The 13447-nt window shown below is 44.8% G+C and overlaps 1 protein-coding gene across 5 annotated transcripts in view; it reads left to right on the top strand.

Annotated features, from left to right (window-relative positions):
* Sybu (syntabulin) overlaps window positions 1-13447 on the top strand; it is a 104045-nt gene that overhangs the window by 33528 nt on the left and 57070 nt on the right. For 2 of the 5 annotated variants that reach the window (XM_085678998.2, XM_085678996.2), the window contains exons 2-3: window positions 1409-1486; window positions 3478-3682. In XM_085678998.2, coding sequence (XP_085535124.2) covers window positions 1463-1486; window positions 3478-3682 — 229 coding nt within the window. In that variant the 5' untranslated portion in view covers window positions 1409-1462. Of the gene's footprint in view, window positions 1-1328; window positions 1487-3474; window positions 3683-13447 lie in introns of those variants that run through there. The other 3 variants (XM_085678997.2, XM_085678995.2, XM_085678999.2) reach the window with 2 other exon arrangements.

The following is a 13447-nucleotide window of genomic DNA, read 5'->3' as shown; positions in this document are numbered from 1 at the left end:
GGAATACAATCTCTTGGGGGTTTTTAAGAAACCAACAAATTGATTTCCACTAATCCTCCAACTTCAGGGTCTCGTGAACTCGGCGCATCCCTAGGTTGCGCATCAGAGTTGGTACTCAAAGGAATGCAAACAAGATGGCAATCCTTGCACACAGGACCCTGGGGTGTGGAGACAGTCCACCACTCCCGTTGCTACCTAGAATGCTCTCCACCTCTGAGTAAAGGGTGTTTAAGTCATCTTACAAGTTTAAGTCTGTCACCACAGAAGAACCGAGCATAGCACGGCTAGCAACTCTTCTGTCATCAGAGACGTTTTGAGCTTCTTAAACATATTTGGCTGCACCACAAACGCTTTTTACTGCCTGTCACATTAAAGACCCCTGCAGATATTGGATCACCTGGACCTGACCTAGCTGCCCTGGGAAAGGGCTGCTTTATCAATTGGATACAGCTGTCTTGTTTTCCTTCCCTATCCCTCCCAGTTGCCCTTCAAGAGGTATTATTACTCCTCATATTAAGCAAGACAAACTCGAAGTAGGGTCTCAGCTTGGAAGAACTGGTGTGCTGGCTTTACCTTGGTTCCCCAAGCACAGTGTCCTGATCTGTCTACAGCCTATATACAGGTCCTTCTTCACGGGGTAGTCAGGGAGCGGTTGTAGAGCTGAGGAAGGGGTTGCGTGCTCCGTTAAAAAGCCTGTGTCTGGGCCCTGGACTCCTGCCTCCTGGTGTCAGCCGTGTTCCACTGCCACCTTAGGCCCTTCTGACGCAAATCCCTCCAAGAAGAACCGCAGCCTTGGAACCTACAACCCATATGCTGTGTCAATTCAGCAGCATTGGCTTGCCTGGGTTTCTGGACCACGGGACCCGCCCCACCTCCCTCGGGCGAAGTCATGATAGAGAATCATAGGTTGACTTAAAACCTGGAGGTCACAGAGGGACAGCGAGCGGGGAGGGTGACTTTCCCTCTTTCTCCATCTTGGCCATCTGATTTCGCAGCTTTTCTCACGCTCCCCTTCCAACTTACACCCCCTGCCAATCCCGAACCAGGTGCAAAAAAATAATGGGGACCCTTCTGGGCTGGCGACACTGCGAATAAGCCTCAGCCTGCCCGCAGTGGGTCGAGCTCGGCTTAGAAGGGAGGGGCGCTGAGAGCGGGACGTGGCTGGCGACCGGGTGGGTGCGGCGCTCAGAGGTGCCAGGCAGCTGTGCCCGGCCGCAGGTGAAGGCGGCGACCCGGAGGCGCCTCCCGAGCGGCGGCGAGCGGCGGCACCACGTGTCCCGCAGGGCGGGGCGGCGGGCGCGCCCTCGGAGCCGAGCGCGACCGCTGGCGGGGACGCGGCGGACCCGCTGCTGTCGCCGCACGCAGCCCCGGGCTCAGCAGAGTCTCCTCCTTTGCTCGGTGCTCACAGGTGCCTCCTCCTGGAAGGCGGCGGCGGCGCGGGCTACCGGCAGGCAGCGGCGTGATGGGACCCCTCCGAGAGAGCAAGGTAAGGGGACCCGGTGTGCGGGCACGGTGACAGGGTCCGAGAGGTCTTCAGTAAAGGACAAGGTGGGGACAGCCTGCCTACTAGAGAACCAGGTGAGAAATGGACCCTGGTGTTCGGAGTCCAAGCAATCCGGGGGAAGTAGGCACTAGAGACAGGAGAGAAGTCAAGGGTCATCCGAGGGTGATGGGATGTGGCAGATGGGGAGGTGGCACTACAGGAAGAGATTTGGGGGATTAATACGAGGATTTAAATGATTGATTTTAGAGGGTTAATCTTAGCTCCTAAAGCTGTGACTTGAGGTGAAGCTTTTAGCTGGTGTCATGTATTTGCCTCTGTGTATGTGTGTGTGTGTGTGTGTGTGTGTGTGTGTGTGTGTGAGTGTGACATGCAAAGGGAATTTGGTGTGTTCGTGACTGAGAAATAAGGACGCAGCGTGACAGTGACCCAGCTCAAGAGTCTGCAGTACGCCAGTGCCCGGCGTGGGATACCTGCTGGATGACTGATGGGCTGGACAGATCCAGAGTCTGGGTGTGGCTTGCAGCGCCAGGATGGCATGGATGCCTGAGCCAGGTTCCGGGCTGCAGGGGGTTTTCCCTGGGGAGGCCTCTACTCCGAGGTGTTCGCTTTGGCCTTGACCCTTCCTGGTAAGCTTAGGAAACAGCAGGAGGTCATATTGGGAAATGGCATTTGCTACTTAAGCCAAAGCCCGCTTTCGGTTACAGAGGTTGGAAGGAACTGTGGAATTTCCGAGGAAAAAAATAAAAAAATAAGCTCCGGGAATACAGTTTAACAAGGCAGAGTAGTGGGGACCCTGAAAGCCCTGCCCTGAGGTTCTGTTCTTTTAGATGATGTACAGTCCTTGCCTCTTTCAGCCTCTCAGTTTCCCCATCTGTTCAGATAAACTTGAATAAGTGTCGGTGTTGAACATTGGGGTGTAAAGATCGATTCAGTGAACTAATGCTGGAGAGAGAACTTAATTTCTTATTACATTTATTTATTTGTGTGGGGAGATAGTATGGGTGCCACAGCAAGTATGGAAGTCAGGGGGGAAAACTTGCAGGAGGCCTCCTCTTGCACCTTGTGGGTCCCAGGGATCAAACTCAGGTCAGCTGACTTGGCTGCACACCTTACCTACTGAGCCATCTTGGCTATTAAGAAAAGGGACTTTTAAACTGAAAACATTGTGAAAATCTACTCCTTATCCATTTTTTTAAAACCAAACCATGACATGGTATTAGAAATGCATTTTGAAGTAGAGAAAATTTTCTTCTTGTGGTCGTCCTTTTGGAAAAACAAAAGCTTGATGTAATGTAAAAGGTGGAGCCATTTTCCTGGGTATTGGATGTGTTTGCTTTTCTGTTGGCAGCAAGCCGTGTGTACCAGGATATTAATGAATAATTAAGACCCTGTCCGGAAGAGGAGGGATTTTAAAGATAAGTGTGGATGATCCATTATCTAGTTTGTGAGGAGACAGAAAAAAACAGAAGTGGAATTGTCAGCTAATACAGGAATAGCACAAGAATCTAAAGGAAAAAGCACACACACACACACACACACACACACACACACACACACACCAAAAAGCTGGAGTTCACTCTGGGTAATACAGAGCCTTTGAGACCTCAGGCTTGAATGTGGTAGAAAAAGACAGGATGAGAAGATGAGAGAGGAATGGCTTGGAGTTGTGGGGTGGTGTTTATGCTGATGTGGGGTGTGTGTGTGTGTGTGTGTGTGTGTGTGTGTGAGAGAGAGAGAGAGAGAGAGAGAGACAGAGAGAGAGACAGAGAGAGACAGAGAGAGAGAGAGAGGACTTGTAGACTTGCACTTGTGCTATTTATAGGATCAAAAGGCAAGACTTGGGGAGCTGAGTTCAGCAACTGAGGTACAGACGGCTTGGCTGTTCTGAGACGGTTCCGTACTCAGAAAAATGACCTTCCAGACACCACAGAGGGGAAATGATTGTTTTCTTTTGGCTTTCCAATTTGGAGAAGGAGCCGAGGGCGCAGCATCAGGAGAAGGAGATTTCCAGGAGCCGAATTCCCCGCTTGATTCTGCGGCCCCATCTGCCTCATCAACAGCCGAACAAGGTTTCGCCAGCCTCCGAGTCTCCCTTTTCTGAGGAAGAAAGCCGGGAGTTCAACCCCAGCAGCTCTGGGCGCTCAGCGAGGACGATCAGCAGCAACAGCTTCTGCTCAGGTACAGTAGCACTGCGGGGGGGCCCCCACGCCCCCCACACCCCGCAGGAAGGTGTGGCCTACAGGCGGACTGTAACTTAGTCCTTGCAGCCAAAACTAAGCTCCTCCTACCACCCTGACACGTGCATCCTGACCCGTTCTGGTTGTTGTAAGCTACCAATACATGTTCTCTGTGCCTCAGCCCAGTTCAACGTCTTATAATTTAGGATGTAAAATTCAACTTCTCTTTCTATAACTTTTAAAGTGTGTTCATTTATTAAATCTAAAAGTTATATCAGTTTGAGTTTTATATTAGCAATCTCTATATAACTCTATGTACTTTTGATTATGAAAAACCCCAAATAAAATAGCTTCTAACAAGTGATGTCAAGACCAAGGAAGATTATGCTGCAGGCCTGGCTGTGTGGTGTAATGGGGAGAACACAGACTTATTACCAGCCAGACCTGATTCCCAGGGTGGGCTGGCATCCCAGACCTACCACTTAGACGCTGTGTGATCTGATTAAGTTGCTTTTGCTTGGCAAACCTTAGTTGTTACGGCAGTAACGTGGGACAATAAGTATTGGTTGAGGATTCCTTATCAGAAATGTTGGCTGTTTTAGAGTGTTTGCAGAGAGAGAGAGAGAGAGAGAGAGAGAGAGAGAGAGAGAGAGAGAGAGAAGAGGAGCGATTACAGGGATAGGAGCAACATCTAAATGCAAATTTATTAATATTTCACATGTACCTCAATCAGATAGCCCAGATATTTGTTAATGTGCCTATCTTCTCTATATAATCTGTCCCATGAACTTGGGCATGCTTGTTTCTACTCATGACTGACTGCTGGCCTTATGTCAGTACTCAAAGAGCTGTACGTTTTATAGTGTTTTAGACTTGGGTAATTTATATTATGGATAGAGCTGCCGTGAGGCCCAGTGAGACCTAAGTGCATCCCTAGTACAGAGTCTGGCTTACGGAGCACCTTCATTTCTGATGGCTTAATGCCATGAACTATGGCCATCTCTGCAGCACTTAAGAGGTTTTGTGTTGCTGGTTTTTTGTTGTTGTTGTTGTTGTTTTTATTTTGTTTTTTGTTTTTATAAGTCAAAAATATTCTATTAGGACCCCAGCCTCTCATAGTTCCTTATATGCTGCTGGTTCCCAGGACAGCCCCTGTGATACTGAAGCATGTAACTTAACAAGACATAGATTTTTTTTTTAAAGAAATATTAGGAATTTAGCCGGGCCGTGGTGGCGCACGCCTTTAATCCCAGCACCACGGAGGCAGAGACAGATGGATCTCTGTGAGTTCAAGGCCAGCCTGGTCTACAAGAGCTAGTTCCAGGATAGGCCCCAAAGCTACAGAGAAACCTTGTCTCAAAAAAGAAGAAGAAAGGAAGGAAGAAAAGAAAGAATGAAAGAAAGAATGAAAGAAAGAATGAAAGAAAGAAAGAAAGAAAGAAAGAAAGAAAGAAAGAAAGAAAGAAAGATTAGTAATTTGGGAGAAATGTGAAGCACGGACTGTCTTCTGATGCTGAAGGATGTTTTGTAATGCCCAGAGTTTTCAAACTTACCGAAGGAACATGTGTAGGAAGGGGAAGTGGGTCTGTGTGCAATGACCAGTGCCCTAACTTAGCAGGGAACAGCATTCCAGTTCGTGTAACACGGAAATTGCACATCCCACTTTTGGCCTCCTGGCATTCATTCACAAAATGATCCTGCTTTGCACCTAAGTTATAGCTTAGGAATGCAGCCATCTACTGTTTAAATGGTGTTCCTCTGTGAAGCTTCAAATCCTCTCCCTCATCCTAAAACAAAGATATTGCAGTGTTATATTCAGAAACGTGTTTCCTTCCATTTGAGTGAACAAATATAGTTAAAAGAAAACTCCCTGGTGGCTATGTGATACCCTCCTGAGATAAATGGGGTGAGCATAAAGCTGGTGGAGCCATGGTTGTTTGCTGACACCCTGTAGAGTTCAGAGCTCACTCTGATGAGCGTGGATGGAACATGACTTCCAGCTTTGTGTGTATAACTGGACCCCAAACTTATTCTGAGAGCCTTTTCACATACTATCACTCTCTCTGACCAACTTCAAGGTGAGTGTTTGCTGGAAGATAAGTAGTGAGTCAAACAACAGAGAAGTGAACTAATGTGTTTTACAAAACATAAGGACAAAACAAAGGCAGTGCTGGGTTTGGTTGTGAGTCTGTCTCCCGCAGACCCATTTGCGGAATCATCCCTCCTTCCCCGAAGACCTGTCTCTCATGAAGACCATAATGGTGGACATGAAAATCGAAAGCAGATATTGATCCTTCTGCCATTAACTAGCTGAGAATTGAGTGGCAGACACGTATAATTATGGCTGTCCACACACCAGCCATTCAGCCCTTAGCCTTGTGCCTCATCTTCCGCTCCTGCATCCTTCCAGCAATTCTCCCCAGCTTCCCGCGCTGACAATTCCCCAAGGTTTGGGTCTGATGCCGTTCCCTGCCTGAAGTTTCTTTCCTGCGAAGCGCTGATGAGCTCCACCAAGGCCTTTGAGGGCTGCACTGACTGAAATTGACAGCAGCAAGGCCTTTGAGGGCATGTTAATGATGCTTTTGGAGGTCAGTCGGCGGGTGGAAAATAAATGGGTTTGGTTCTATGGGGACCACTAATGCTGCAGGCAGTGAGGTAGAGAATGTAAAACATGTCCAGCCAGCAGGGGGAAGAGCCAACTCCAGACACTGGAATACTGAGGCCAGAACTATGTACTGCCTAGGCGCAGCAGTTACATCAGACGACAAAACACAAATGTTGGCAAAAGTTGAAGCGTGCCGTTATCTGTCCAGATGAAACCAGACCACTTATTGCAGGCAGCCATGGATGGACCTCGCGACACTAGTGTTTATTCTGTGTGAATCCTTACATCCTGCACTACGAAGGGACCGTGGGAAATTAAAGAAATTCTAAACTTTAGAACTGAAAATAGAGAGGAAGGTTCTTTCTGAGATTCAACTTGAAAATTACATTTCCTTTTTCCCCCAAGTGTAGTATCAAAAGCTTTATCTGCAAAGCATTATCTGTTCTAAAATATTTAACTTTTGGAAGATAATACATTTATAGGATAATAAGTTTATATACAGCTAAAGTTACTTAATATCAAAGATATCCCTTATTTTGATAGACTGACAGTCCTGTCATTTATATAAAAAGTTTCAAAGCAGACGGTTCTTATACTTTGACAAAACAACCAGAACTCTGTTACCTCTATGCCCACCGTGTTTTTCTACTAATTTTGTTGATCAGTAAAATTAAAAGTCTGACCCCATTTCCAAAGCGACCGCTCACCTTTACCTAGTGTTTCTTTTCCTTCCTCACGTGTTTAATGAGTGGATAAGAAAATGCTAATGGGCAGGTTGTGTCTATCTCATTTTGGAAGGAAGGAATTGTGTGTGACCTTTCACCTATCATTTGGGGCGTGTCCCCAAAGAGCTTTTGCTCTGAATGGCTGCTTGTGGGCAGAGTCTCAGAAGATGGGAACTTGCTTTGCATTTCATCAGCATGTGAGTGTCCTCCTACATAGGCATCATTCCAGAGCTACGGTAGACCCCCTGGAACAGTCTATAGCCTGTTTTTGCCTTTGGCTGCGGTTGGAGACAGATAGGCTAGGCCTTTTTTGTATACTGCAAATATTGTGGATTCTTAGCTTCGTGTAAATAATACACAAGAAGTACAATTCATGTTGTGACTTGGAATAAAGCACCTGCTTTCATGTACTTCTATTCTGTTCAAGCTAGTGTTTTGTTTCATTTAGAACATGGTTTTGGCATAGTATCACCTTTCCTCTGCCCAGGTTGTCTTCCTTGTTTCTAACACGCCCATAAGGAATGGTAAAATCCACAATGGCAATTCAATTTGTGTTTTGGATTTAGCCCATTGAATCTAGGCTTCTATTAATTTTTTCTCCTTTTGGGGGGGGGGTGCCTGCTTTTATATATTTTAATTCTTTCTTCAAATCTTTTCTTATTTTTTGAGATTAATATAATATCATTTCCCCCTTTTCTTTCCTCCATACCATCCTTCCCATATACCCTCCTTTGCTCTCTCAAATTCATGGCCTCTTTTGGTTTGGGTTTGGGCTTTTTGTTTGTTTTGTTTTGATATGGGGGATGGTGTTTTTTTTGTTTGATTGGGCTTGCTGTTGTTGTTGTTTTGGTTATTGATGACTTGTTTGTCATTGTATCATGACCCTGGCTGCCATTAGGAAAGCTGGTGACTTCTGTGGGTGTGAGGCACAGCCATCAGTCACCTGCCATAGTTAGCAGCCTGCTGTGCATTCCTCCTTGCTTAGTTGAGGCAATAATTACCCCCTTAGAATTGGAGGCAGATGGACTGCTGCGGTTTAAGCTAGTTCTCCACGGGGTGCCTTGTAAACATGGCAGGTGGAACAGATCAGGCATAGAGAATGCTGGTTATTTTATGGGATACCAATAATTTGTCAGAATTACCTTCATGCTTCTGATGCACGTGTGGAGGTGAGAGGCGTGGACCAGTCTATGGGTTCTGTCAAGAAAAACATACACCAAGGAGTCCGATTCAGACTTTCTTTGCCATCTCGTCTCAAGTGAGGTATTTGTAGAATTTGAGTTTTTTACAGCGGCTTGGGTAAAATCTTGGACTGGTGCTGACCTCGAGGTAATCATTGCTACTGTTTGCGGCAGAACAATTAAGGCAAATTATAACCTGCTTAACACTGTTGAGGCATGGCCAAGCCTTCAGAAATTTGCCAGGCCTTGCCAAGCAGAAATAGTCCTGCTTTGCTTTTGTCTGGCTTGAGGAAAGTCGGCACCTGGATAGAACAAACCGTTGAGCGTGATGATATCAGCATTGAGATGTACTGTTTCCACTGGCATAAGCTGCAATACCAAATTATACCATCGCTGAATGACTGCCAACCTGCCGTGAACTGAAGCACAAGACTCTAAGACCTGAATATCACTTGAATGAGTCTGGGGGCCTAGACACTGTGGCAAAATATATATTCCAAGTACATAGCTTCTTCAGTCACCTAAGTATATACCTAGTGGAATAGGCTATGAGTGTTAGGCTTATAGGCAGTATTTCCTGTTATTATGAACAGAGGAGGCTAAGAACAAACTTTTTCCACTCATTTAAAAGAAAAACTTGGGAGTGGGGACTGATGAATCACCCTGAAAGAACTGAGACACATCTAAGGGTAGAAGATTGTGCCCAGCCTGAGGAACCTGCACGTTCTAAAGCTCTTATGACAGCATCTCAAGATGCTGCTTGTCTGCTTTAGAATAACTTTCCTTGTCTGAAATGTGGACATTTGGGCTCCTTTCTAAGGCTGTCATCCTGGTATTCAAGAGTGTGTGAGTCTACATTTTACAGGCTTACTTGATAGTTCTTATGCATGCTGACGTCTTAGGCTCACAAGCTTGTGTTCTGTGACATGTGAGTGTATGCAGGTAGCAGGGATCAGGGTGATGCCCAAAATCTCACTATAAACTGCACAACTATGGAAGATGGTGGAACTGGTGACCACTGGCTATGGGGCAAAAGAAATGCTTCAATATCCCCCAAAATCACAGTTTCTACTTGTATAGACAAACATCTTGCATACTTAGTTTTAGCAATAGTAATACTTATATTTATATAATGGGGTTGAACTTGTGCCCAAATTGTAGAAAAATAAAGATGGGAGAAAGGATTTTCTTCCTTTATTTTCCTATGCGATCCGCTCTCTGGATTTGCCACCTGTACCTACACTTCTTATTCTCTCGCTTTCTTTGTCTGAGATGACAATGGCATGGAGCCGATGGCCAGTGAGCATGCAGGGCACACCTAGAATGAAACCCGAACACTCAATGGTTACAATTAAGGAAGGAAAGGAAGAGAAATGGATGCTTAGGTGTATTGGGAAACCCATCATGTTACAAGTTCCTGGCAACACTTATTTGTCCAGTAAGCATTTATTAGATGCTTGCTGAGGATGAGGAGGGTGCTACAGCTACAAGAATGAATGAACCATTGGGATAAGAAAGGCGCTTCATTTTATTGCCTAAACAATAGGATAACAAACCTTGAGATATGATCCCCATATTGTTGACTGGCTCACTTAACGTCCCTGTCCCTTTTTCTCATATCCATACACACCCCTATGTAATGTGAGATTGTTCCTCCACTTGCTGTCAACACTGGCCTCTCATATTTCCTAAGCCCAAGTTCTCAAAGAAGTAACACTTGTTAGCACGGTGTGCTGAAAAAACAGAAACTTTGACATCAGTAGACTTGACAAAAAGCCTGAGATGAGATAGACAGAAGAAGCATTGACTAGACTGGGAAGGGCATATATTCCATGTAAGACACTTGAAGTGTGAGATTAAGTATCCATACAGAAATCAGATCAACGACATAGACCGATGAAAGACACTGGAGGGGACTTTAAAACTAGAAGTATTGTATCGCTTCTACAGTCATTCAGAATCTTAACAATACAACTTTGTAGTTAACTCTGTGGGCCAAACAACATGTGTCGATACCCAGCCATAGCTCATGGGCTGCTGTTTTGGAGTTCTCAGATAGCTTGAAAAACCACTGAGGGGTTTTCAGCAGGGAGAAATTGCAGCCAGTTTTCTAATTTATCAAGTTGTCTCTGTTTCTGTGGTGGTAGAAAGTGGATGTAGCAGGCATGGGATAATGGTAAAGGGCTTGCCTGGCTCTATAGCCACTGTGCAGTGCAAGCGGTGATGAATCAAATGATAGCTGTGAGCTTTGCAACCACAATAAGTAGGTCTTGGGTACCAGCTTCATGTGGAAGGGAAAGGAGAGGTCTTATCTTGATTGCTACTAAATGAATATAATGGAATTGTAGGACTGGGAAAAAGGAAGAAGTCAACTCAATTGTTCGGTTTAGACATTATTGCATTTAAGAACAAAGCAGATGCCTTTAACACAATTTAAAGATGGCAATGGCTGAAGCTCATGGATGGTGCATGGAAAAGAAAGTTCAGAGGAGGGCTCTAATTTAGAACACCATCAGGGAAACAGGCAGAAAGGGAAACCAAGACACCAACACCACCCCCAAGGCTGGACATTCAGAGACAAGGAAAGAATCCTAAGCAATGGTGTTTGAATCCACAGGTAGGAGATGAGTCTCCAGAGGAAAACAACCGAGGTTCAGGTGTCACCACTAGATTACAAAAAGGTGGGCTGTGGCTAGAGCGGTGACTCACTGGTCAAGAACAAGTACAGCTCTTGCAGAGAACCCGGTTCAGCTTCTAGAGCCCACATCAGGCAGGTCAAAATGCCTGTAACTCTAGCTCCAGGGAACCCAACACCCTCTTGTACATCCACACACACATAAGTTAACATATGCACAAATAATTAAAAATAAGGTTTGAAAAAACTGCATTAGATGATTATCCAGGAGTAGATATCGGTGATGTCATAGTTATCCAGCAGTAGATATTAATGATCACAGACAAAGCATTGCAGAAAACTGTTGGGAAGCCCAAGCCAAATCACAGGAGGCTGGAACCTGGGTCCTGAGAGAAAACTGGCAGATAGAGGAAGTTAGATAGTTTCTCCAAAGCTTAACTGGCATGGGAGCAAATGACATATTAGTAATAAATATTGAGTCATTAGCAGGCAACAAATACTTGATAAAGGTTTTAGATAATAAAGAAGGGAGAGATTCTAAAGATGGTGGTTTATATGAAGCTGAGTATGGGTATATTGCTAGAGCTGTTCCTAACCCACATCCTTTGCTATTGTTTATGCACATATTCCAACTTCCAGACAAAATTCAAGACATAACATACTCCTGGACCCACGCATTTTGAGAAAAATATTTTGAGACCAGAGTAGAACGGTGCTGAGTGTAATTCAGAGCCTTGGCTATTTGCCAGAATTGCACTTCTTTGTTCATATTGCAGGACTCCCTAGCACCCTGTATTCATGAATAGACAACAAGGGGAAAATATCACCAATTTAAGAAGGTTTATTGAGGAAGGGACCCAATGATAGTCATTCTCAAAGCAAAACCCAGTAGCCACATTAATGCTTTTGTCAACTTAAGGCAACATTCCTGTATTTGGAATTCCAGTGTCTCCAAACATCCAAAGAATTAAGCCTGCCAGGTGGTGGTAGTGGTGGATCTTTGTGAGTTCAAGAGAGGCCTGTACTACAAAATGAGTTCCAGGACAGCCAGGGCTAATAACCAGAGAAACACTTTCTCAAAACAAAACAAAACAAAACAACAAAAAAGTTCCATAGAGAAGTTACCCTCACAGTGCTGTAGGTAGCTGATAGACAGAGAAGTTCTTAAAATGCTTCCCTCAAAAGTTGGCACGGAAAGGTTTGATGCGTGGTAAGAGTTTGAGAAGCAGAGAGTGGCATGAGACCTGGAAGCCAATGTATGGTCAAGTTCCAAGTCTTTAAAGTGCCCAGTATATCAAGGAAAGAGTACTGACTGCTCTCCTTCTCAGTCACACAGCCCTGAGCAAACCCAGCAGTGCAGACTACAAGCTAGAAGATGTTCAGCACTGTATCTCCCAGGCTGACTTGACATTAGCCCCTGCCCTACGTCACACTTAGGTGGTTTTAATCTCAGGAAGTTTTATCTCCCAGCTGACCAATTGGAGACACAGGGAGGTTCAAGGAGACAAAACTGCTTGGTGCATTTCTGTCTAGGGTGACTTTCCTGATCTGGGGGCAAAGTAGCTGCCCACACCCTCCCTGCCGATCTACTAGCCTGATATAGGTTGTTAATGAATAATCATCAATAATAGTCAAGCTTGTAGTCATGTTAGATTTTCTAGATATATAGAGATATATTTCAGTTAGATAGGCATTCTTCATATCTTTCAAAGACTACAGAATATGGCATTTAATGTTTTAATAACTAGGGTTTTCATGACAATGAGACACATCTGCTCCTGGCAGCACCAATCTACTTCAAGAGGAAGATGGGCATTGTAGAGGCTCCGTATGGAGCTTGATAGCCATTTGGGCAAGAAACTGCTCTTGCCTGGACTGATGCATAAACTGGACACAGAGAACCTGTAGAGAGAGGACTGATGAGCTTACCTAAAGGTGACATGGTCTTTTGGGGTTCCTGATTCATGAAAGAGTCTGCGAGACATTCTGCAGGACACAGAAAAAAGTGACTGAACTGTCTTTGAATGTTCCTGCTTCATGGAAAAGTCTGCTGGAAACTATGGGCCTGTGGGCTGAATATGGATGCCCCAACGGTACAAAAGAACTTTGGGTGACTGTACAGGCAGTGAGATGTCTCTGTCATTTCTGGAGTTTGGAAGTTGCTTATTTCTTGTTTACTTAGGTAATATTGTATCCTTCTGGAGTCTTTGATGGAGTTGAAAAATAAATAGATAGTTATAGTTTTCCTTAGTTATGATAAAAGATAAAATAGATATAAATATTGTGACTGTAATTCTTGCTTTATAACTGTTTTGCTATATGTAATTTTACTATGTTAAAATGAAAGCCTTTCTTTTTTGTTTAAACAGAAAAAGGGGAAATGATGTAGGAGAGTCTTATGTATTTCTGTTGCTTCCATTGGCTAATTAATAAAGAAACTGCTTGGCCTGATAGGTCAGAACATAGGTGGGGTGGAGTAGACAGAACAGAACGCTGGGAAGAAGGGAAGTGAGGCAGTCGCCATGACTCTCCTCTTCGAGACAGCCGCAGGTTAGAATCCTCCCGGTAAGCCACCACCTCGTGGTGCTACACAGATTATTAGAAATGGGTTAATCAAGAT

The sequence above is a fragment of the Myodes glareolus genome, chromosome 19 (assembly GCF_982192425.1).
Source record: "Myodes glareolus chromosome 19, mMyoGla1.1, whole genome shotgun sequence".
Classification (NCBI taxonomy): Eukaryota; Metazoa; Chordata; class Mammalia; order Rodentia; family Cricetidae; genus Myodes; species Myodes glareolus.
This window is presented reverse-complemented; position numbering and strand designations above follow the sequence as displayed.